The sequence below is a fragment of the Salvelinus fontinalis genome, chromosome 38 (assembly GCF_029448725.1).
Source record: "Salvelinus fontinalis isolate EN_2023a chromosome 38, ASM2944872v1, whole genome shotgun sequence".
Lineage (NCBI taxonomy): Eukaryota > Metazoa > Chordata > Actinopteri > Salmoniformes > Salmonidae > Salvelinus > Salvelinus fontinalis.
This window is the reverse complement of record NC_074702.1, coordinates 17,070,252-17,096,525: the sequence shown is the minus strand read 5'-3', so window position 1 is coordinate 17,096,525 and position 26,274 is coordinate 17,070,252. Positions and strand designations below refer to the sequence as shown.

Below are 26,274 nucleotides of genomic sequence, written 5' to 3'. Positions count from 1 at the left end.
AACAATGTTTTGTTACTCCTTAATCACTATGATAAATTAAATGTATCATTTTTATTGAGTATACCTTTAACAGAGCTGAGATTTACTTTGAAGCGCAAAGTGTAGAAATACAGGTGAAAATACGTGTTTTTGTGATCAAATGTTTATTTAGTAATAATAACTATCAGAAAACATGAAAACATACACACAAAATGAAGAGACTCCCCCCTACATCCCAATCCCCCCTACATCCCAATCCAACCCACCCGAGGACCTACATCCCAACCCACCCGAGGACCTAAGGGATCAAATTAAATAAACATAAACGGTTCAAAATACTAAATAAAATCCAGAGCAACCCATCAAAGTTTTTTTACCGGCAAGAAGCCATTGGTTCAAAGTCTCTTCTTTAGCTCCATTAATGTGAGAAGTAGAATGCTCCATATAAATTACATACAAAAAAGTGAGAATCGATTGACGGATAGAAAGTGAGTGTGGAGGCTTCCATTATACAGGAATAATTTATTTTGCAGCCGTTAGGCCAGCGAGAAGAATGCACTTCTGACAGAGATAAATGAAAAACGGATACATAATTTAAAAGTAAAACAAAAAGGAGATGCAGGAATATTTTCTCACAACAGAGTGGATAAATTCAAAACTACTTAATCCCAGAATATAGATACCAAAGAGCAATCCCAAAACATGTGTATAAAGGCACCAGGTTCATTAAGATGGCACAATGTACAGAAAGCATGACACAGTTTACAAGGAGTTTGATAAATGCTGTGTACAAAATTATAATGGATCCGTTGGTGATCAGGATTCCGAGACGATTGTTGAATAGGAGACCACACGCGGTCCCAACTAAAACATTGATCCAAACCTGGAAGGTCTCTCTTCCATAGAGTATAGAGAGGAAGAGGTTTATAAGAAGTTGATAGTAAATAAGACACATTTTGGAAACCCTTTGTTTTGATCTTAATTTTAAAATCTTATGCATAGGATGTAGCATCAAAGCTGACTGCCAAGGAACATCATGAGCCCTAACGGCAGACCTAAATTGTAGATAAAAGAAAAATGATAAGCCAGATAGTTTTAATCTATCTTTAGGATCTTGGAATGAACAAAAGACGTTATCCCCATAGATACAAGCGCATCCGTTAATGACACAGACATGGTGGAGTAGCAGGAAGATTGGAACGCTGTGAACCAGGTTGTGAGTTCAAATCAAAGGTGAATAGGGGCGAGCAAGGTAAGTTGTCACATGGGTAAGTTGTCAAACTGTTCATAATTCCAACACTAGAGGCGCTATCTCAAATAGCTACTTTGTGTGACTACATGTTCTATGGTCAACTTCCTGTTTACATGTGGTCAAGGTCACTCTGAGGTGAGCACAAGTTTCTTATTTTTCCCCTTCAAAAGTAAAAAATTGGCACTTTACATTTTATGCAATAAAACTTTGTTATGTATGTTCAAAATTATAATTTTGCACTGAGTAGAAGAGACAATAACGTGCCTTTTGATACTTTAGCTGTAGTCCTATGTTGAACCTTAAGATTTAGCTAACATTAGCACACAGTTTGGGGCAAGTTGTCTCAATGACCTAGTGGCAAGTCTTCACATGTGACAACTTGCCCCAGTATACATAGACACATAGAACATGCTCAAAAAACATTGTGATATTGTGTAATCAGCTCTGATAATAGGATTAAATGTTACTGTAAATGAATGATTATATATACACGTATAGTTTAGAGCAGCAGACATATCCCTGGACTACACAAGACAGGCTCTGGTGTGTGTGTGTGTGTGTGTGTGTGTGTGTCTACTAACACACTACATGCCTACTGTATGAGACAGTATATCCACACACACACGCACTACTTCATACAGTGTCATGAATTTAGTGTGGTGTTATGAATTGCATTGTGGCAACAAGGATAGTAGACAGGGAGGTGGGCATAATACACCTGTAATGAATATGTAATTTCAATGAGGAAGTGTGTTTTAGAAGGAAAGAAGTGAAGGAAGGAAGGAAAGAAAGATAGTTAGAAATTATAAAATAAAGACTGAGAATGGCAGCACACCACCTGGCATTATGTTAATGGCAGTGAGGCTGGTGAAGTTGCAGAACAAATCAATCAGGAGTACAGCGAAGGATTTTGACATAAATTACCATACTCTGAATTGTCAAAAGGTTACCAGAGAAGAAGTTGAAAGTCAGTCAGCCATGCCAACAACAGTTGGCTATACAAAGCAACGGCAGGTTATTCCACCTGATTTGGAGATGCAGCTTGTTCAGTATATTACTAGGTCAGTTGACATTTATTTTGGTCTGTCGCCAAGGGAGGTCAGAAGACTTGCTGTCACGGCCGTCGTAGGGAGGAGACCAAGGCACAGCGTGATAAACGTACATTCTTCTTTATTTAAAGAATGAACACTGAACAAAACAAACAAAATAACAAAACGAACCGTGAAGCTAATATGGCTAGTGCAGACAGGCAACTAAACATAGAATAAGAAACCATAAAACCAAAAGGGAAAATGGCAACCTAAATATGATCCCCAATCAGAGACAACGATAAACAGATGCCTCTGATTGGGAACCAATTCAGGCCACCATAGACATACATTTGCCTAGACTTACCAACACCCCTAAACATACAAAAAACCCTTGACAATACAAAACAAGCATAGCCACCCTCGTCACACCCTGACCTAACCAAAATAATAAAGAAAACATAGATAACTAAGGTCAGGGCGTGACACTTGCCTATCAGTTTGCTGTGGCACACCAGCTGAAGTTCGTGCCAATGTGGGCAGAAAAAGGCTAGCTCGGAGTAGTTTACAGGCTTCTTAACGCGGCACCCAACACTGTCGCTAAGAAAGCCGGAGGCAACTAGCCTTGCCAGGGCAAGTAGCTTCAACAGATGAAATGTTCATGCTTTCTTCGACAATGTGCAGAAGTGCTACAGAGATATCAATTTGGACCAGGAAACCTTGAATGTCGATGAAACTGGGGTGACCACTGTACATAAACCTTACAGCGTGGTGGGCAGACGTGGATTCAAACAAGTAGGGTCACTGACCTTCTCTAAATGGCGAACCCTCGTCACACTGGCCTGTGCTGTCTCAGCCACAGGGAATAGTATACCTCCATATTTTATATTCCCCGTGCCAACTTCTTCGATCAATTCCTGATCAACGGGCCATCTGGCAGCAAAGGGGGGCAAATCCCTCTGGGTGGATGAAATATGTGCACTTTGTTGACTTCCTGAAACATATCGAGCATACGAAGTGCTCAAAGGAGAAGCCCTGTTTACTCCTTTTGGACAAAACCACGAGTCTCTTCTGTTCATTGATGGATTCAATTATGCCAAAGAAAATGGCATAATTATGCTGTAATTTCCACCCCATTGCTCTCGTCGGGTTCAACCCTTAGAAAGGTCTGTCTATGGGCCACTAAAGAGGCACATCAACACCGCTTGTGATGCCTTGAGGAATAATCCCGGGATGACAATGTCAATTTATGACATTCCTAGGATTGTTGTAATCGCCTACCCTCTGGCTGCAACCCCCTTGAACATTCAGGCTGGCTTTAGGGTGGCTGGGGTACAACCTTACAACAGGGATGTATTTCTGGAAACCGAGTTTGCGCCATCCTACGTTACAGATTGCCCCATTCAGAACCCAACCCTACCAGGCCCCAGCATCAACCCTGCCAAGCCCTAGCAACATTCCAGCTCTGCCAGGCCCCAGCACCAACCTGCCAAGCCCCAGCAACATTCCAGCCCTGCCAGGCCACAGCACCAACCTGCCAGGCCACAGCACCAACCTGCCAGGCCACAGCACCAACCTGCCAGGCCACAGCACCAACCTGCCAGGCCACAGCACCAACCTGCCAGGCCACAGCACCAACCTGCCAGACCACAGCACCAACCTGCCAGGCCACAGCACCATTTCAGCCCTGCCTATTGCAAGCGCAGACATGCCCAGCAAAATTTGGATCTGCAAAGAACAAGGCAGCTAAAAATAGAACAATCGTAGAAGAGTCATCATCAGATGAAGAGTGCTTCTGCCTCATCTGTGTGGAGCCATTTTCAAACAGCCTTCCAAAGGAGATTTGGGTGAAGTGTGTGAGATGCAACAAATGGGCCCATGATGCTTGCACCTCAGGCCAGGCAATTTATGTATGCCAGAACTGTGACTCTGAAGATGAGTCTGATTAGTCAGATACGGATGTACTCGTATAGACTGTTAGAAAACTGTGCATTAGTGTGTTCAAACACCTCGTCTGTTTTGTTAAGACTTGTGGCAGACCAGGGGGTTGGGTCAAAACGTTTACACAGATCAGACACAGACAGACAGAGTAGGATTAGCTCAGTTTCAAAGGTGTTCGTTAAAATAAAAGTTCAAAAGAAAATAATAGGTCTCCCCCATGAGAACCTCTCCGGGATACTATCTTCTTGGCTCCGGGTCTTGCAGTATCCTGTGGAGATCAAAAACTGAACTCACGCCTGTTACCTCTGCAACCGTCCCCAACTATACGGGAGTCCTTTCTTCCCCCACTCTCTCCCGTGTGCTGCCCATCTGGCAGCTGTATGGGACTTGCACAGCAGGTGAGCAATCAGCCCTTGATTACTCACCAACTCCCAATTAGTCCTGGCCGGAGAGCCCGTCGAGACCTAGCACGTCCAGCAGATGGAGCCATCGCCTCGTGATGTATACTCTGTCTGTCACCAGGCCTCGACGAGACTCCCCCAGGTGGCTGACCTGCTGTACACCACAGATTTTAAACATTTAAGCAAGTTATCCGCAGCATTACATTACATTACATTCCGATTCCAACAATTACCGTGGATTCCAACAATTACCGTAACAATTACCGTGGATCTATGTGCACGCCAGAGAACATTCCATTTCAAAGTTCAAAGTTAAGTGGTCGTGACACTTAATTCATGTGTGCTCTGCCAGCATTCTTGTTTTGATTGAAAGGCATGATTTGCTAGATTCTCTAGGCATGATTGTTTTTATTTTGAGTTCTTTAATGAAGTTGAATTTGGTTTTGAATTTGAAATTAAAATCACAATTCATTATTTGTGTTCTTATTTGTTGATAATCGAATGTGACAATTTACCCGATGTAGTGTGACAATTTACCCGCTTATGGGGTAAATTGTCACAAATGCACACTCTCTATTTAACGGTCTATAGCTCCGTACTGAAATAAGATAAGAAGATGCAATGAATACAAAATAAGTGCCCAAGACTTACTTCTTTAATTTGGTATACATTTATACCATTGTGATGTATTGTGCCCAGTAAATGTTAGACAGTGTGAGAAGTGTGACAACATACCTCGCTCTCCCCTACATTAGACATTAACATGCACAATGCAATCATGTATGTCAAATATGTTATTGACACAGACGTGGTGGCATAGCAGGAAGATTGGTATGCTGTGAACCAAGAGGTTGTGAGTTTGCACAGTGTCAAATATGTAAGTTGAAAAAATTGGATGTTAAAAGAACTGTGTGTAACTGTTTCTACAGCCTTTTTCTGATGGTAAAATAATACTTTTCTAGTTTAATTATTTTTGCCTACGTTTTCTCATGTTGGAAAACAAAAAATGTGTAACGATCGTTATCAGATTCCTCCTCCTCGGTTGAGGAGGAGCATGGATTGAACCAAAACGCAGCGGGTGTTGAATACATAATGATTTATTAGACACGACGAAACAATGACACGAACTATACTTGAATAAACTACAAAATAACAAAAACGAATGTGTAGACAGACCTGAACAATACGAACTTACAAATAACATGAAGAACGCAAAAACAGGGAAAATAGACTACACAAAAGAACGATGTACAAAACAAACCGAAAACAGTCCCGTGTGGTGCACAGACACGGAAGACAATCACCCACAAACAAACAGTGTGAACACACCTACCTTAATATGACTCTCAATCAGAGGAAATGAAAAACACCTGCCTCTAATTGAGAGCCATATCAGGTCACCCAAAACCAACATAGAAACAGAAAACATAGACTGCCCACCCAAACTCACGTCCTGACCAACTAACACATACAAAAACTATCAGAAAACAGGTCAGGAACGTGACAAAATTAAAAGTTGAGTAAACAAAAAAAAAAAGGCTGTGGAACCAGTTACTTCATACTATTTAGTTACAGTGTACCCAGCCCTTGAGTTCTCAATTGAATGTATGGACAACAGCTGGATCAACGACTGCAATACCAACACTCGGTTTTAATGTTAAGAAACGTTATTAATCCTTCTACCAATACGGTTTTATAAACCTTTGGAACTTAACTTTCATGTAAGCGAGAAAGATTCTTTCAATTGTATTATTATTAAATAAAAAGGATACACTTACTGTGAGCAGTTTTGCAAAGTTGCACCTGGCTGTTTTCACACACCGCCTCCGCTACCACACATCTTCTCACCTTGCGCTCTCATTTCCATTGGTCCATTCTACTGGTCTACTCCATTCCACATTTTTGACTGGATCGCATGTATTTCTCAAAATACAACTGGGTGCAACTGTCCTAAACTGCGTACAGTAAGTGTATCTTTTGGATATAATAGAATATTTCTCGATTATATGAAAGTTAAATTCCAAATGTTACCGAAACTGTATTTGCATTTGGCCAGCGTCGGGCCTCACAAGGCTGAAGGGGACATACTAATGGCTCAATGTAATGGAATGGCATTGGAGTCATGAATAAGGGTAAGTAAGGTTGTGTCGCGTTTGATTCAGCATGTCACGGACAGTTCTTTGGCTATCTATGACCATCTATTTAATGCAATTTATGTGAAGGCCTATATAAACTTACAAACAACCGTGTTAAGGATGGATATATCTTCAAAAGACTTGCAAAAACGAAGCAAACGCAGTCAATCTGAAATTAGAAAGGCAGGTCTCCAGAGAGTGTTTATTGATGTAGTTGACACATAATAAACGGGCCTCTCCGAATGTTCTAGCTATTTTCACATAGAAACTTCATATGGGAATAAGGATGTTTGATATGTTTTTTAGATTTGTAGCACAAACTATTTTTGTGGGATGAAAGTGGCCAATTCGTCCCTTTAAGACCTACAGATGTCCCCTGTAAAATGATCCATGAACTGTACATGATAAAGACAAAATCGTGGTGTCATTATACTCCATATAGTGTGCTCTAAAACATGGAGTGTTTTGTTTCTGAAATATATATATATTTTAGAAATTGTCCACTTTTATAATGATTTTCCCCCAAATGGTTTGTGATACAAATTGAAAAAGCATGCCAAACAACCTTCCCCTGAATTAAGTTTTTATGTGACAGTTGCCAGAACAATCTGAGATAGCAAAAATATTTTCAGGCATAGAATTGCCCAAAGATAACAAATGAAAAACAAAGACAAGTACAAACCCATTATAGTTTATTTGACATACAGATGCTTTTGATTTCTGCAGAGGTGGTGTGTGAAAGCACAGATCCTGCTTACACAGATAGGCAAACTAGCACTTTGTCCAGGACACTTCTGAACAAACATGACCAATAATAAGTTGGGAGGAAAACACTGGGGTCCGTCCTCATTCTGTCACAAAATCAATTCAGTCGGTTTGTCTCATATGTTTACTATACATCTGGATGCAGTAACCACATCTGACTGTCTCTCTGTTACTGATATCCCATGATAATTTACTCAGCAAAAAACAACAAACAAAAACATAAAGACATTTAAACAACAACAACAATTCTACATAATGTCACAAATTAAACCTACATTCAAACCAAGACGCAAACGTTTGTTTTTAACTGGGCGGGACCCTTTTAAATAACCGATTCAACAAGCATTTACATTGTCCCGACTCCCAATGACAAACACATCATCATCCCCATACTGTCACATTTGAATGTCTCACTCCTCTCCTCTGTACAGTCCCATCCAATCACAAGAGCAGTTTTGTTCATTCCCGTCCAATCAACAGCATTCTTGGGTCTCTCTGGTCTGGTGAAACTAGAGGACAGGACGGGAAGGGGGAGGCGGCCTCTCAGTGGTGTGTGGTGGAGGGGGGCAGATAGGTAGGTAGGTATGTAGGGGAGAAGTCCTTAGAGTCTGTAGTGGCCCGATCGAGTGACCCCATCTCTCTTGTGCATATACAGTATATATTTAAATAATACAGGTAGCAGCAGCACCCCTTCAGCAAGGACTTGAGGGGGCGAGGGGGACAAAGAGGGGGTGGAGTGAGAGGGCTCCTCCAGGCTCCGTTACTGTGTAGGACCTCCTCCCTCAGGTGAGACAACAGGGTCTCTGTTTTGGCCTCTCCGGCGTCTTTGTTCTGTCTTGTTCCTGTTCTCAGAGTCCTCCCGGTCACCTGCCTCCCCCCTCTCCCTCTCTCTGTCCTTCTTCCTCTCCCGCCGGCCTTCCCCCTGGATGTCCTTGTCCCGGCGGTTGTCACGATTTCTCCGCTCGCCCCGCCGCTCACCCTTCCTCCCCTTGCCTTCCCCTAGAGATGGAAAAAAACACAGAACAGAAAACACTTGTTTGTCAACTGCTGGCAGTTTGTCAACTGCAGGTGCCTTTTGAGTTTACCAAGGAAAGAAAACAATTCTGTTTCTATACACAGCCTGTCCAATGTATCAATTTTAAAGTCTCTTTATAATGATTTCTGTTGTAGATTAAATCTCTGATATTTTCAAGTGATCTACATGACTTTACATAGAGAGCTGGTTGAGGGTCATGGCAGGAGCTGCACTTTCAGATGAGGATATACAGAATAAGATGAATATGAAGAGAGAATGGGTGTGATGATGGCTGTCCAGGGAGTACTGTAATATGGCACAGTACAAACATGTTTCCCCTATTCACCACTAGAGGTCAGCCTTGCATCACAGACAGTGGCCACACCCTGTGAGCAAGGTTTATTTCAGCTGTTGCAATTCTCCACTGAAAGGCTTTGTCAAAAATAGAATGCCTTTAAATAGTTTATCTGCTCAGTTGATCTGCTCTTTCGCCATCTCATAAACAAATCAATTTCATGGAATGTTGTAGAGTTTACCACTGAAAGCTGAAAAGCCCCACATCATTAATATAAAACACCCCCCCAGAGAGTGAGAGAGAGAGAGAGAGAGAGAAAAAAGACAGATCGACAAATTGAAACTGGCCCTCTTCGTGTTGTGCTGTCCATGTGTAAGCAGCAGAATTGCGAAACTGCTGAGGTAGGCACGGAGCCCCTCTCTCCCCCTGGCCCCCCTTCAGCCTGTGACCATTAATCAGCCCAGCCGTGCTCTGAGCTCCGCTCCATCCTGACCAGGCAGAGAAGGGCTCGCAGCGCACATTCCTGGGGTCCAGCCAGTGCGATATAGGGCCCTACCATCCAACTCTGTTTAGTCTTCCCTGGCTCTGGTCGGCAGGAATAATGAAAGCCCACCAGCCTCAAAGGTGAGACAAAACTGGTGCTGGCACTAGTGCTAGCTCTCCCCAGCTGTAATCTGTATCTGAACTATCTGAGCTCAGGGCAGGAGAAGAGGAGAGGCCCCTATACATCCCACACGGCCAGGAAGATTGTAGGGTGTGTGTGTGTCCAGTGTGTGTTTATGGCATATGTGTGTGTTTGTATGGTGTGTGTGTGTATAGTGCAGTGTGAAAGAGGCATTATTGAAAGGGGTTTGGTGGGTTGCTCTTGCAGCAGGAGTGTAGGGTCCAAACAATGTGTGGGGGTGTAGAGAGGGATAGAGAGAAAGTGAGCGCAAGAGAGTGAGAGAACTAGATAGTGAAAGTGTGAGAGAGAGAGACTGTAACAGAGACCGAGAGAGAGAGAGCAAGAGAGTGACAGAGCAAGAGAATGATAGAGAGAAAAAGAATGATGGAGACACAGAGAGAGTGAGCGAGGGAGACAGAGAGAGACACACAGAGAGACAGGGAGTTAGAGAGAGACAAAGAGATAGAGAGAGACACTCAGAGAGACAGAGATAGAGAGAGACACACAGAGAAACAGGGAGATAGAGACACACAGGAAGATAAAGAGAGAGAAAGAGGGAGATGGAGAGAGAGACACACAGAAAGAGACAGGGAGATAGAGAGAGAGACAAGGAGACAGAGAGAGACACTCCGAGAGACAGGAAGAGAGAGAGACACTCCGAGAGACAGGAAGAGAGAGAGGCACACAGAGAGAGACATGGAGATAGAGAGACACACTCAGAGAGACAGGGAGATAGAGTGAGACACACAGAGAGAGAGGGAGACAGAGAGGGTCTCAGAGAGACAGGGAGATAGAGAGAGACACACAGAGGGAGACAAGGAGATAGACAGAGAGAGACACTCAGAGAGACAGGAAGATAGAGAGAATCACACAGAGAGAGACAGGGAGATAGAGAGAGAGAGAAGGGGATAGAGAGAGAGACAGAGATATAGAGAGACACACAGAGAGAGACAGGGAGATAGAGAGAGACAAAGAGAGAGACAGGGATATATGTATACCGGTATATATATTTATATAGAGAGAGAGACAGGGAGATAGAGAGAGACACAGAGAGAGACAGGGATATATGTATATATATATATATTTATCGAGGGAGAGAGAGAGACAGGAAGATAGAGAGAGACACACAGAGAGGGACAGGGATATATGTATATATATATTTATATATATAGAGAGAGAGAGGGAGAGAGAGACACACACACACAGAGACATGGAGATGGCGAGAGAGCCACAGAGAGAGACAGGAAGATAGAGAGAGAGACACACAGAGAGAATGATAGAGAGAAAAAGAGAATGAGAGAGAGAGAATGATAGAGAGAATGAGAGAGAGAATGAGAGAGAGAGAATGAGAGAGAGAATGATAGAGAGAGAGAATGAGAGAGAGAATGAGGGAGAGAGAGAGAGAAAATGATAGAGAGAGAAAGAGATGAGCAGCATTCTGAATCTGACTCTGCCCCCCATCCCACCCCACCTCTGTCTCTTTCAACACAGGAAGTCCCCTCTACACACATTGTTTTGTTTGTCATAACCATTTAAAGATAAGCGGCTTAGTCATAATCTCTGGGTTTCCTAAAACCCAAGGCACAACTTCATCTGGGCTCGTGTTGAGGTGATTACTGGGTATGTTTATCAGAGAATGCTTTTGTCTGTCTGAACTGTGTCTATGAATTCTATAAACTGTCCAGCGATGCAGTGGACCTGAAGGAGACACTTGAATTAAAATACTTTCAACAGAGATTTAGCACATTCTTACCAGCATGGTCATCATCGCTACACTGCAGTGGATGACTGGCAGTGTTTTTTGGGATGGTTATTATAAAACAAACATTTTGATGTGACGTGTGTCTACGTAAAGTATGATCAGGTTCAGGCTTGTGGTTTATATAAACTGTAAAATAGAACTGTGAAAAATGACTGTAAAAGTAATATCAACAGAGCTGGATTATAAGATTACTGTAACTAAGGACAGCTTTCAAAAGTGTTGCAACTTCACAAGAGTTTATGCAAGTGCTTGGCTTTCACGTTGCTTAGCCCTAGATAGATATCTCAACTGAATTGATACTTTCATTGAACTGTCATCTGGCATTGATTGTTTACCATTTTTAACATAGAGTTGGGGTGAAAAGGGGAGATATAGAGAAAGAAAGAAAATGAAAGAGAGAGCGGTGAGTGTAAGAAAACAGCTGAAATTGTTTCTCGGGATCACCCTCCAACACACACTCCTATGCAGTGCAATTACACTATGCATTGGTTGCATAAAGTACTAGACATCATGCTGCTCAGTGCTCACTGGAGTGCAGACCGGCTATGTGTTTGTGTGTCAGGGTGCCTGTGTGTGCATGCAGGGAAACAGTTTGGCCCGCTGTCAGAGAGGGGATGTGCAGGAGCATAATTAGTCTAATGACGCAGAGGGGGCAACATCCTCCATGGCAGGCACACTGTCGTCCAGGGGGCTTTTGGTGGGAGCCAGGCTGGGATTAAAAGCTCTGAATTGTCCCACAGGAGAAATGCCCGGAGCTTTGAAGGCTACGGTACGCCTGTCCCACTCCCCCTCACTGAGGGACGGGAGGGGGCTACTTTCAGGCTGGGTTAGATAGATAGGGGACCGGTGGTTTGGAGGACAAATTAGCCACAGTTGTTAACACAAAGGAGACAGCAGGCAGGCGGGCGAGGACATGTATGTAAACTTTTATGACAACCAAGCATGTTGAAGGAGGGGGAGGAGGACACTGTACACTGAAATGACATGACACCTCTGGCTACTGTAGCTCAACAGAGCTTACTAGAGATGAAACGACCAAATCAGAGTTGTTTTAGAGGAAGAGCAAATGTGAGGGTTCTTGCCCCGTGATTCATTCTGTGACATTCCATATTTCTCTAAGTACTGGACCTGTTTAAAGTCCAGCTCCTGTTGTCATTTTTGTGGATAAGGAGCGTAAAACCTCCTTGATTCATATTGAGAGTTCCTGCTCTCTGATTCATAAGGAGGGGGAGGACTGGGGGTGACATGGAGGTTACAACGTTCTGTTTAAAAACAGAAAAGACAGATGGAGAGAGCCAAAAGAGAAGAAGTTAGAAAACAACAGCGATTAGGGAGAGCTGGAGGGAGACGGCAAGAGAGACGGGGAGAAAAGAGACAGGGAGAGAAAAGGGGGAGAAAAGAGACAGGGAGAGGAAAGGGGGAGAAAAGAGACATGGAGAGAAAATGTGGAGAAAAGAGACAGGGAGAGAAAAGGGGGAGAAAAGAGACATGGGGAGAAAAGGGGGAGAAAAGAGACAGGGAGAGAAAATGGGGAGAAAAGAGACAGGGAGAGAAAGGGGGGAGAAACGAGACATGGGGAGAAAAGAGACAGGGAGAGAAAAGGGGGAGAAACGAGACATGGGGAGAAAAGAGACAGGGAGAGAAAAGGGGGAGAAAAGAGACATGGGGAGAAAAGAGACAGGGAGAGAAAAGGGGGAGAAAAGAGACATGGGGAGAAAAGGGGGAGAAAAGAGACAGGGAGAGAAAAGGGGGAGAAAAGAGACAGGGAGAGAAAAGAGACAGGGAGAGGAAAGGGGGAGAAACGAGACAGGTAGAGAAAAGGGTCAGGGAGAGAAAAGGGGGTGAAAAGAGGCAGAGGGAGAAAAGAAGAGATAGTGAAAAAGAGTGAGAGCTCTTTCTAGAGAAAAACGAAACTTGGCTGGAGAAATAACAAATAAACCGGGTCTGGGGAAGGACGGAGGTCCTTGGGGAGCGATGGAGGGAAGATGGAGGGGTGAAGGGATAGAGGGAGGAGGATGTATCAGTGTCTGAGGGGCTGGTGGGGATTAGTGCGAGCTGGCGGAGGTCGGACCAGTGACCCCGTAGCGTATGCGGAACGTAAACACGGAGCGGAGGGGACGCGCCAGAGCAGATAATTAGCTCTGCTCACTGGATGTTCCAGGAGCCGGCCGGCCGACCCGGGGGAAGCAGCTGGGTAATCACACACAGGGGCAAGGTCGATAACCGTGTGTGTGTGTGTGTGTGTGTGTGTGTGTGTGTGTGTGTGTGTGTGTGTGTGTGTGTGTGTGTGTGTGTGTGTGTGTGTGTGTGTGTGTGTGTGTGTGATAACCAGGTCTCGGCCTACAGTGTGTAACACGCACGCACCCACCCACCCACCTACCCCCCCACAGCTCTGGCCTGCCTCCACCCCATCAGGCCGATCAGCACAGCACCGACTCTACACTAAGCCCCCCACTCCACCACGGGACAGGGGAACAGGAGCCCCATTCAAGAGGAAGGAGGGGTGGTGTGTTTTCTTTGGGTGTGCAAGAGAGAGTATCAGCAGGGCGGAGAAAAAGTGGAGAAAGAGAGAAAGACGACAGACAGGGGGCGGAGCAGAGGCCACATTTCACAGCCTAAATGACAGATTCAACCCAACCAGGACTCTTTACAAATTACCGCCTATGGTTTTTAAAGGGACAAGTTGATGTGCGTGTGTATTCAGGTCTGTGTGTGTGTTGGCAGCTGCTGTTATTAGTCTAAACTAACTGATTCCCCCCGTCGCGTGTGTTTCTGCTTCACAGTAAACTTTTCTGCTGAATCACTACTGAGGGGTTGTGTTTGTGCTGTAAGTAAGGCTGCCTAGAGCCCTGTGGAGCTGGGGCCCTGGGGGGCTGGGGCCTAGAGCCCTGTGGAGCTGGGGCCCTGGGGGGCTGGGGCCTGGTGGGCTGTGGAGCTGGGGACCTGGGGGGCTGGGGCCTAGAGCCCTGTGGAGCTGGGGCCCTGGGGGGCTGGGGCCTGGTGGGCTGTGGAGCTGGGGACCTGGGGGGCTGGGGCCTAGAGCCCTGTGGAGCTGGGGCCCTGGGGGGCTGGGGCCTGGTGGGCTGTGGAGCTGGGGACCTGGGGGGCTGGGGCCTAGAGCCCTGTGGAGCTGGGGCCCTGGGGGGCTGGGGCCTGGTGGGCTGTGGAGCTGGGGCCCTGGGGGGCTGGGGCCTAGAGCCCTGTGGAGCTGGGGGGCTGGGGCCTAGAGCCTTGGGGGGCTCGGGCCTGGTGGGCTGTGGAGCTGGGGCCCTGGGGGGCTGGGGGCTGTGGAGCTGGGGACCTGGGGGGCTGGGGCCTGGTGGGCTGTGGAGCTGGGGACCTGGGGGGCTGGGGGCTGGGGCCTAGAGCCCTTTGGAGCTGGGGCCCTGGGGGGCTGGGGCCTGGTGGGCTGTGGAGCTGGGGCCCTGGGGGGCTGGGGCCTGGTGGACTGTGGAGCTGGGGCCCTGGGGGGCTGGGGGCTGGTGGGCTGTGGAGCTGGGGACCTGGGGGGCTGGGGCCTGGTGGGCTGTGGAGCTGGGGCCCTGGGGGGCTGGGGCCTGGTGGGCTGTGGAGCTGGGGACCTGGGGGGCTGGGGCCTGGTGGGCTGTGGAGCTGAAAACATATTTTTTGTAATTCATTAGAAATCATCAGATCAATGTTTACGAGGAGTGTTTTGACATATTTTTATAATCCGTAAAGTCTGGATTCGAAGCGTTAGAGCAACGACACACAGGCGTTTCACCATTATCCACTAACCACAATGCATATTCTTAAAGTCAACAACTCAGGTCCCTTAAGGAGAGGAGAGGAGCGGCAGATGACTGACCAGTCATTTCAGATTATAGTCTAGAGACAAAGTTGGTTCCGGAACTCTAGCCTACAACTGTACTCACAATGGAGATAGTGACTTGTCCTACTGCTGATGATCACCGTATAGTTATTATAGTATTTACCCGGACATCGCCTCCTCTTGAGGACACACTCTTTCTTTTCCCAGATGGGGGGACAGGGTTTTCCGTAGGTGGAAGGGATCTGGACAACTTCCCTGGTCCTCGTCTCCTCACCCCATTTAAATCCACAGGTTTTCCCTGACCGGGAGCAGGGGCTCCACTCTCCCCACTCACCCACCGTGCAGTGCACTGCACAAATGATTAAGAAAGAGGGGGAGACACACACTGTATGTTACAAGAGGCATAGACCAAAGATATTCACAACCAAAATTCACGTATAGAAGGGCAAAGACACTGTAAAGCATTTGAAGTAAACACCAGTGGAGGCTAGTGCCACTTTAAATCAGAGGTTGGGCTTATTGTTTTGGCTGGATACTAAACACACCATGTGTTTGATGTGTTCCATACCTTTCCATTCCAGCCCAATGAGCACATCCTCAGATTTCCCCACCAGCCTCCACTGGTAAACACTCTCCTCCTTGTTCTGGAGCTCACCTTGAAGGGAACACTCCATGAGTTTGTCGTTTGGTGCAAACTCGTCTGGACAGACGTGGTGACACTTCCCCAGCAGCAGGTACAGGCCTGGTCTGCACCTTGTACATGTGTCATTGATCAGACAGGCATCACAGTCCGCAGGACACTCTGAAACACCAACACATACATAATATTACACCTGCACTGGAGTCAAATCACATCAACACACACAACAAAGACCTTTACAATTACATTTAACTGCATTCTTCCATTCTAAGAAAACAAATGCAATATGATATGCCTTTTTAATTCCACATTTTACATCATGTGATTGAGACATAGAAACAAATATGTAACACTAATACACTACACTAGCCCCCTCTTTGTAACGTGTCTAACACCAACACCATCAGTACTTAATAATATTGTATTAGTCTAATATTCTACTCACTGGGAACACATTCCCTTTGTGTGTCGCTGCAGACCAGGCTCTCTGGGCAGCTCTCCTGACACTTGCCCAGGTGGAGATAGTACCCCGCTCGGCACCGCATGCAAAGGTTCTTATTGAAGCAAGAATCACACTCCGGCCTGCACTCTGAAACACCCAGTCAGTCAGTCAACAGCCTGCACGTTTATGTTGCTCTTGAAGTGGTTTGTTGAACATGCGGTGTGTTAGAATGAGCAGCACTCTAAAACAGGACAATTGGCTGCATATAGAAGCACATCTCTTTATGAGATTGTAGTGTACAAGATAATAGAAGATCATGTATTTGGAGTGACTGGCATGCAGTAATACCAAATAGACTTAATACATACACTAAAACACAGATAGTGTGCCTAGTCCTGGACTAAAAAGCATGGAGATTCTCAGTTGAAATAGCTTTTTAGTCTAGGACTAGGCTTAATCTGTCTATGTAAACCGTCCCTTAGTGTAAAAGTAGAGGTAGGTCATAAACGTCTTTGGTAATAGCCATGCAACTTACTTGTGCATGTGTTTCTGTCTGGCGAGCGGGTGCCGTAGAAACCGCTGGGGCAGGAGGGCAGACACACCCCCATCTGCCTCATCCCATTTCTCTCCAGGAAGATAAAGAGGCGGGGCTTACAGGACAGACAGCCATTATAATCAGAGCAGGTCAGACAGCCTCCCTGGCACCCTGAGCTCACCCCTGGGATCTCTGCAGGCAAGATGGAGGGAGATGATGTGGCACAGAAGAACAAAAGTCAGTTTAGACATTTTACTTTGTATGTGTCTCAAATGGCACAACATTGACTTTATAGTGCACTGCAGAAGTAGTACACTATAGGAATAGGTTGCCATTTTGGAAGCAACCATACAATAAGTTGGCACAGGGTTTCTCAACCTTTTCTGGATACTGTACCAGTATCATCACATTTTGATCTGCCTGAAGTACCCCACTCCTCCTGTACAACTGATCGTTTGGCATATGGGTCCTTTCCAAGTTCCCTGTGTACAGGCCAGGTTGGCAGGTACCCTCACGGGGTACTGCTACCCAAAGATGAGAAGCACTGATTAAGCAGAGACTCTTATCCAGAGTGCCTTATAATAACATAAGTGTATTCAACTAAAGTAGTTGAGACAACGACATGATCATTGCAAAAGGCAATGTCTTACGTCAGGTGGCGTCACTCCTCCGTGACGCTCGTTCCTCAACTGACATGGTACTGTATCTGACTTTAACAATATGAAAAAGGTGCATCATCACCCAGCCACACTAAGCCAACCAGCAACGGTGGAACAGAGGAACATCCCTCAACATGTTGTTACACTATCATTTACATTCAACAGAGCTAATGTGTAAATGGGGATAGTCTATGTTTTTAATAGAATCGACAATGCCAATTCAGGTTCTAGTTTGAATATATTACTGCGGCAGTGAGACAGATGAAGGTGTTAACCAACACTGCAACTCAACACATCACAAATCAACTACGCCTCTCTCTCTCTCTCTCTATGCCAATTAAATAAAGAGGGACTACTGCTTACATTTAAACAAATATAGCTCTTCAGACTATATGAACTGTTTGTAGTCTTCTAAATTGAGTGCATGAATTTGTGTAGAATTGTATTAATGTAATGACTTCTATCCAACTACCGCAACGAGGTTACCAAATAGTCAACAAAGCGTTTGGGTGGTGATAAAATGCTACAGACTTACAAATTTTTCTGGGAACAGTGACCATAGAACAACTCAATAATAAACATGACAGGCAACAAGCAGGCCTGTGGACTCTCTTGGAGGGAAAAATAATCAAATGAGACGTCAAGCATACCAAGGTTTGCACGCAACGCCAGAAGCCGCGCACTTCTTATTCTCGCTCTCTCCGCAGAAGAAGTACAGTTTATTCATTGTACTATGACTAAAAGGACGACACAATTTGGCTAAATGATCAATATTCAGACAGACCTCCAGCTGACTGTCTGGCCATGACACTGCGAACACAGCCAAATGAGTAAGATGAGTAATCGGCACTGGCACTGACAACTTTGCAACATGTCTCAAATTCATCTTCATTATGCTTCGTGTTGAAGATAAGCCTATCTGTCGACCCACATGGTTCACAGGGTCGACTGTGTTAGAAACAAGGAAAGGCTGAGCTTTCATTATGACTGATGGTAGGATTAGAAAGGGATTGCAAAACTGCCTGTCTGTAGGCCTATACATCCTACTCAGATAGCAAGCCGTGTGTCAGAGATATTTCCATAGCCTCAGAAAAAAGCCCTGCCAGAATGTGAATAACATCCAATTTCTCTGTTGGTTGGTGTGGAGGTTGGCACCTGCTCTGGTTGAAATTATTAACATTTTATGTACGCAAAATGTTTATAGGAAAGTGTTATGACTCAGACTTTTCCAAAATGTTGGTCTAAAGGTTAAAATCCTGCATAAATGTGTCCAGTCTCTACTATAAGGAGGCTATAAAATGCCCAGGGTAGGACAGTGTCTTTGAAAGAGGGATAGTGTCCTCACAGTATGTGAGAAGTCTACAGACAAATGGGGAACTGAGCAGCGCTCCATTACCATAAACTGTCATCTTGGACTGGGCACAAGTGAAAACTCATGCGTCCTGACTGCTGCTGCTGATTTAAGCTATGTGTGACTGACTTGTAGGGCAGCACGTCAAATGGCTTAACTCTCAACTCTTGTTGAATTACAGAGCTTGAACTCAGAGGACGGTGGAGATGAGGACAGACTGGTTGAGAGGAGAAGAGGTTGGGTATATACTAGGACTACCAGCAGGAGCTGCAAGTGAGTACCTGACTGAGGAAATATATTGCCATTTCACACTACTGAGCCAAGCTGAACCAAGCTGAACTGAGCTGTATTGTGCCTGGTTATGCATCTACTGTACCTTAGTTGCTGGAACCATGCAGGAAAGGACACGTGAAAAGATCATATCTGAGCCAGCACATTATGGTTTGGGTTGGCATGATGAGAAAATGGTACTAGCAGGTGGCTCTGGGTTACTTTAAACCAGGGGTGCTCAAACTTTTGGGATTGGTGGGACAAAATATAATCTGAGTGGTGGGCCGCGGGTCAAACAAATTTACATGATTTATTTAAAAACATTTAAGGTAAACAATACCTTTTTAGAGTCGTGAAATAATAGCTTTTTTGAAGGGAATCATAAAATGTCACTTCAAACATTAATCAAATCATAGCCATATAACTTGACACACATTCTGATTACCACCCACTGGGCAAAAACTAGTTGAATCAACATTTTTACCACGTCATTTCAACAACAAAAAATTGAATGTGATGACGTTGAATTAACGTGGAAAATTGATTGCAAAACGTTATCAACGCAAGTGAATTTTGACTTTATTTTACACAAATTTTTACCGAAATCTAACTATGTGGTGATTTTTGTTGTTGTGGTTGATTTCACGTTGAATTCATGTTAGCTTGCAACTCAACCAAATGTATATCAAACTAGATGTTGAAATGACTTCTGTGCCCAGTGGGCAGATGTATAATTTTTTTTACCATTGTAGCATAGAAACTGCAACCAAGTTTCTATGTTCATAAGGCTAATGACTTTAATGTGTGCAGGTTTTTGGGGGCCCTAAGCCCGCCATCTCGCACGCAAAACATTTTAGTGTCCCCCTCTTGGCGGCGGAGAGAAATATTTGCAGCTTTAAAGTGAAGGGGGGGGGGGGGTGTTGCAGTTTAAATCAGATTTTCAGCAATTCTACAAATGTTTCCATGGGGAAGAGAGGAAATGTTGCAGTTTTTTTCTATGCTACAATGGTAAAAAATGTAATACATCTGCCCACTCAAGAGCTGGGTTAAAGGCCAGAGAATGGCACGCATAGTACCTGATGCAATGACAGGGAGCACCTGACTGAGTCAGATATTTTGAGCTCATTTAGTACAGATTGGATTGCTACTGCTAGAGCTAGACACTGGTCTATGGTCAGTTTGTAATGGTTTCCCTTGATGGTTAATGTAAGGGGTTGGGGAAGGTATGCAGATCCTATATCAGTTCTTAGGGGGAACATCTCAGGGGCAACTTCTGGGATTGCGATACATGGTAAGAGCTAGTCTCAGTATTCACCACTGCAGAGCTACGCAAGGAGCATATCAGTGTGTGCAGTAGGTGTTTTTTCCTCCTAGTTCTCTGGCATATTGTGCTGTGGGTGAGGTGTTGGCCTTTTTTCCCTCCTTCACTTTAGGGTTAGCTGCCAGATTGCAATAGATCACAGAGATTGTGTTTGAAATATCTTAGCAATCTTTACAACTGCTGTCCATTTGCCCATATGTGTTCCTGCCAAGGCCCCCTAATTCACAGAACTCTTAACACAGAGGAATTTTGCCTGCCCTTGCCTAGCTCGCACTGACACAACAGGGCAATACAATGGTAACAGAATTATGCTAAGACTCTGATTTTTCACTTTAAAGTGTATGCCAAACAAAAACCATTGATTTCAAAGTTTAACAAACAATAGAACTCTATGCATAATTACTTTTTTGAACAATTTACATAAGAAATTAAAAAAATCTACATTTTCTGGAATATCTGTGCAGATGCAAAGTTCTTCCTGGAAATGGGTTTTTGTAACAATGTCAGTGGAAATTGTTAAAACTAGTCCTTGTGTATATAGTTTGTTAAACTTTGAAATCAATAGTTTTTGTTTGGTATACATTTTAAAGTAAGACATCTGAGTCTCAGCATTATTCTGTTACCATGGAATTGCCCAACATCAATTAGGCGGCTTGCATACCCACAACACAAATGTTCCTGCATGAGGTCTGTACTATGAGGTCTGTACTATGAGGTCTGTACTGTGAGGTCTGTCCTGTGAGGTTTGTCCTGTGAGGTCTGTCCTGTGAGGTCTGTCCTGTGAGGTCTGTACTATGAGGTCTGTACTATGAGGTCTGTACTGTGAGGTCTGTACTGTGAGGTCTGTACTATGAGGTCTGTACTGTGAGGTCTGTACTGTGAGGTCTGTACTGTGAGGTCTGTCCTGTGAGGTCTGTACTGTGAAGTCTGTACTGTGAGGTTTCAATTGCATGAACTGCTTGAACCACTTGTAAAGTTAAAATCATTGACCACAAGATGAAAACAACCATGATTATTTTGAGCATCATGTGTAGATATAAACAAAATGGCTAACAGCAGAATGATGAAGACAAACACGCAAGTCATAGGGCACAGACCTAAAAAAAATTAAGTTTGCCTTTCCAAGATGTTTTCTTAATCAAACGCTGTGGTGTTGAACCTCTGCATATCTCCCCCCTCCTTTTTTTTCATTATCTGTCCTTCTTTCCCTTTATTAGGAATCCAATCTGTTATTCACATCTAGAGTCTATTTTAGACCTACTATCATTCTGGCATCTATTCTAGAACACCTAGAAATCATTCTGGCCTCTATTCTAGAACACACAGAAATCATCTGGCATCTATATTCTAGACCACATAGAAATCATTCTGGCCTCTATTCTAGAAATCATTATGCTATCTTGTGTTTGCTCGCAGGCATTCATATCTCTCATTTGTGGATACATCAAGGGCAGAAGGAAGTGGACTGTTTTTGGCCAGTTGACTGCATGGTCAGGTCCCTGACTGAGAGCTCATTCACCCTGCTCTCTCTGTCTGACTATCACACATGTCAGGTCGGCCTCCTTCAATTAGCACCAGCTAAGTAGGCTGCGATGCACGAGGGGAGGCCTACAGTTTGTCTGTCTGGAATGCACCCACAAACCAAGGTGGACCCACAATTTCTACACAGGCATGTAGGGTTTATATAAGAAGACGATATATCATGTTGAAGAAGTGGTTCTTCAGACGTTAAACACTTCTCCAGGCAATGCGTATGGGACGCACCCCAAAACACCACTATTGTTGGTTACTAGCCTACCTTTCCAGATATCTATTAGGCTTGAAGAAAGATGCTGAACGGATACCTTCATGCAGGGTTCTCCAACTCTGGTCCTGGAGAACTACTGGAAGTGCTGGCTTTTGTTCCAGCCCAGCACTAACACAAAGGACCGGGGTTGGAGAACCCTGCCATGGTCAATGCTGCTGATACTCTGAACATCTAGGAAGCAAAAAAAAAATAAGTAAAGTGTCTACTGATTTACCTGAGCTTCTTTGTTGTGTTTTGGATATGATGATAGTTTTGCTTCATAGCTTTGAAATACTGTAAATCATTTAATGCAAAATACTAACCCCTCTGAATTTCTAACTGAAAAATTGTTGTATTCTGAATTGCCAACTAAATATGAACATATGAGTTCCATCTTCCATTTTTTCAACACCACAAAATATTATCACCACAGAAAGTCACAGTTATGGTAAACAAAAAAATATGTTACAGCTTTGGCAATTCTACACAGAACGCCCTTTAAAGATGAACATGGCCAGGCTTTCATGTACTTTCATATTAGATGCACAATCTTATATTCTACATGTATTACAATCAAGACGATAACTGTATCAGCATCCTCTAACAGTGGTTAGATGGCACGCGCTGCCACATGCTCAAAGCTCCTACTCAGTGTTGCACGGAGTTTGTCAAGGAAGCACAAGCACTGCAGACATTCCATAACATCAGTGAAATGCAAATATAATACACTTAAGACGAACTTTGTATGTAATGAATAACTTAGATCAGAAAGTTATAACATACTTTTTCGGCAGACATGTCGCGTAAAAAGTGCTCTGCCACTGGCCGCTAGAGAGCGACGGGAACTAGGGGATGCAGCCGGCACTGCTGGTGGAGCTTTGTGGAATACACTTCTAAGAAAACTGTCAGGGAACAGTGACTGGTTGAATTTCATCAGTAAAAAATGACAACCCCGAGGGTCATGTAATGTTGAACGCCATGCAGTCCAATGATTGACTGCGGTGTGGTTGAGGACATGTGCGTAAAATTGGCCGCTGCAGAGAGTAAAGTGCGCATATTGCTTTTGTAGACACAATATAGTGAGTTCCACAGAGGCACTCGGTCTTGCCTAGTGATTCAAATTAAAGTTTATTGATCTGAAAACAACACATTTTAGGATTGGCCGAGTTGCCCTTGATTATAACTAAATGCGGGCTGTACTTAAAAAACGGTATCATATTATACATTATAAACTACCCACCCTATCAACATTGTTTTGACACATTCATTTATGGGACGTTTCATATGTTGTAATAGAGAACCACAGGACTATGTTATTACATCTCCACCTTAACCAAAAAGCATTCCAACCCAATTAGGCATATTTCCTAGCCATGCCATGATCTTTCATTGTAAATGTCATTGTCAAGTATGAGATGTTCAAATCATATCGGTTAACCTTCATACAGTACCCATATTGTTCTGTTATTTATACATCTACATGAAAAGATGTATGAGATGTTCAAATCATATCGGTTAACCTTGATACAGTACCCATATTGTTCTGTTATTTATACATCTACATGAAAAGATGTATGTCATATGGTATGATAGGCACTACAACACTGCAGTAGGGTTGAATGGAACAGAGACCAGGAGCATGTGTGTGCGCGCGAGCAACTCACTGCATGCGCGGGCGCTCTTTACTCACGTTTATGTTGCCGATGCCTAGAGGGTTGCTGCTGACAATCAGTGTATTCCATGCAGTGCAAGATCAAAACAAAGGAGATCAGTTGTAATTGCATAGTAACCCGGAGATGATGACTTGTATAGCCAATGTCAATGTCCTCCAGAAAAGTGCAGCTTGGATTCCACTTTTTTTCAGAGGGAATGTGTTGTTTTATTCCTGGAAAGAGCAGAATCCCCTGCTCTGCGCAGAGAGTGATGTCTGATTTACGATGGCCCAATGACACCTGGGCCGTTTAGACAGTAACATCCTTAATAGAATCCTCATGTGTGCCACAAAGCGAGACCAAATCAGGTATCCGTAGTGAGCATATTCCCACAATCAAACCGTTAGATTATCATCCACCGCGGGAAAAAGTAGATACTCAAAGAAAGAAAGCGTAGATCATATAATCGAGGTTGGCATATTGATACCGTTTCAGTTGTCCTTTTCCTGTATCTTCCACTGATACTCTCTCGAAGTTCGCTGCACGTCCAGGTGTGAGGGCTACTTTATTGTGCCCTGCGTGTAGGAGGTCATCGCGTCATCCCCATCATCTAACCGAGTAGACAAAAACTGGGAGCCGCGCGCGTCACTGGCTGCAGCAGCACCTAACTGTAATAAAGTAACACGTTTCGATGAGGTGAGAACCAACTTGATTGTCGCGCACTTCTCGTTGGTCGACAGTTAAAGCAAAAATAATCTGCGCAGTTTCAGATCTTTTCAGTTTTGCGTGCAATACTCATTCCCCCATTCCAACTCGCTCTCTTATGACTTCAGCCCTCTGCGGTCTCCCTCTACACGCTCGAAAGTTTATTTAGAGGGCAAGCACCCCCACGTTAGATTTCCTTCGCGTTTGACCCCTCGGTTGAGAAGCCTTTTACTTTGCACGGTGTTGATAATGTGTCATTGGGAAATTGCGCTGTTTTACGCACGTAGTATTTCTATGGAATTTCAGATATTCACTGTTTATAGCCAAATAGTCCTTTTAATTTCGATTTTATAATACGCTTTTATTATGTTTGATTACTGTTATTTCTGGCTACAGAGAAACACACTTTAAACGTTTTAATTGTTTGTAGATGGCACTAATTGCAATCATCAAGAACACAAACAATGAGTGCACTTGTGCTAGAAAGCCTTATTGCATGGCGTGCTGTATATTTTGTGTCGTTTTTGATGTACAATCACTTGAAACTTCAAGAGACATGTCTCCCATTCTCTGCTTATATATAACACGCGAGCTTGGTCTAGTGTGCAGCGAGCGGAACCTCTGATGGACCTGCGGTCGCGTAACTCTCACAGAGTGAGAGTGAGAGGGAGGGAGAGAGAGAGAGACATTTCGTAGTATAGCCTAATCTGGTTTGAGGGGGCCTGTCGAGTAAAGAGCGGTATACAATTAACCCAAAGCCAGGCTCCTTAACTCGCGTCTTTTGAAGCTACTGAATATATTCAATTTTAGACTGATGTAATTCTCCACGGCAATTATGGCTCTTGAGTTTGTTTATGAATTTGTGCACTTTAGAGATAAAATACGAGAAGACGATCATTGAGCAGCTCGAGGGAGTCAGCATGGGACCCTCTCTAAAGGAATATCTGTATTGCGTATATATGCTGTCATTACGCGCCGTAACCAGTTGGGTATGCAGTACGGAGCGCGCATGTTTATGTAACAAAGCACTTTGGACAATGGCATCATTTTTCTTTAACCTATTTGTTATTGTATGGTGTTCTTGTTAAAGAAGGCCCCTAGCAAGGGGAGCTTAACTGAACATCTGTAGGTAGGCAATAGACATGCTCATTGCCATACCATGAGAGGAGAGAAGCAGTTTGTCCCATCACCTCTAGAGGGAGTTAGTGCCATAAAAGCGTCTGTCTGTAGTGATTCATATAAACGGAACAGGTTTTGAGGGCAGCGTTGTTTAGGAAAACCTTGAGAGATCCGCTTCCAACCTGTGTGGGGATGGCCACACTAACACAAAATAATGTACTTGTATGTTCTATCCCAACAACAACACCAGCGATGGGAGGGATGATATAGGGGGAGAGAGAGTTATATGTAATTATTTTCCCTTTTGTAATTTAACTATTTTCACATCATTATAACACTGTACAAAGCCATAATATGACATTTGAAATGTCTCTATTCCTTTGAAACGTTTGCGAGTGTAATGTCTGATCATTTATTCCACTTTTGTTTAATATCTACAGTATTTCACTTGCTTTGGCAATGTAAACATGTTTCCCATGCCAATAAAGCCATTTGAATTGAATTGAATAGTGGTTCCTCTGCTGCTTGTCTCATTCCCAGAGGAGTGGTTATTTACATGTCTGGCACTATTAGCAGAGTGGAGGCCTCTCTCTAACCAGCTCTAACTGTTGATGTTTAGAATAATATAATGCAGACCAATACTTCCCTCCATTGTGGCTGCTTCATCAATCACACCGATGTGCAATATAATGTAAGCATTGTGTTGGTTCTTTTTACTGTAGGAGGGTGACCTAAAGTCTCCATTGTCAACCGCACCTACACAGAAC

At 44.1% G+C, this 26,274-nt stretch overlaps 1 protein-coding gene across 1 annotated transcript; it reads right to left on the bottom strand.

The window, feature by feature from the left end:
• Positions 1–6,906: 6,906 nt before the first annotated feature.
• Positions 6,907–24,560, bottom strand: LOC129837588 (R-spondin-3-like). The gene is made up of 6 exons (XM_055903873.1): positions 23,722–24,560; positions 16,645–16,836; positions 16,113–16,256; positions 15,683–15,829; positions 15,191–15,376; positions 6,907–8,500 (listed from the first exon to the last, which is right to left on the bottom strand). Exons 1-6 carry the CDS (start codon positions 23,813–23,815, stop codon positions 8,262–8,264), a joined length of 1,002 nt encoding a protein of 333 aa, XP_055759848.1. The 5' UTR covers positions 23,816–24,560; the 3' UTR covers positions 6,907–8,261.
• Between the last annotated feature and the right edge of the window lie 1,714 nt (positions 24,561–26,274).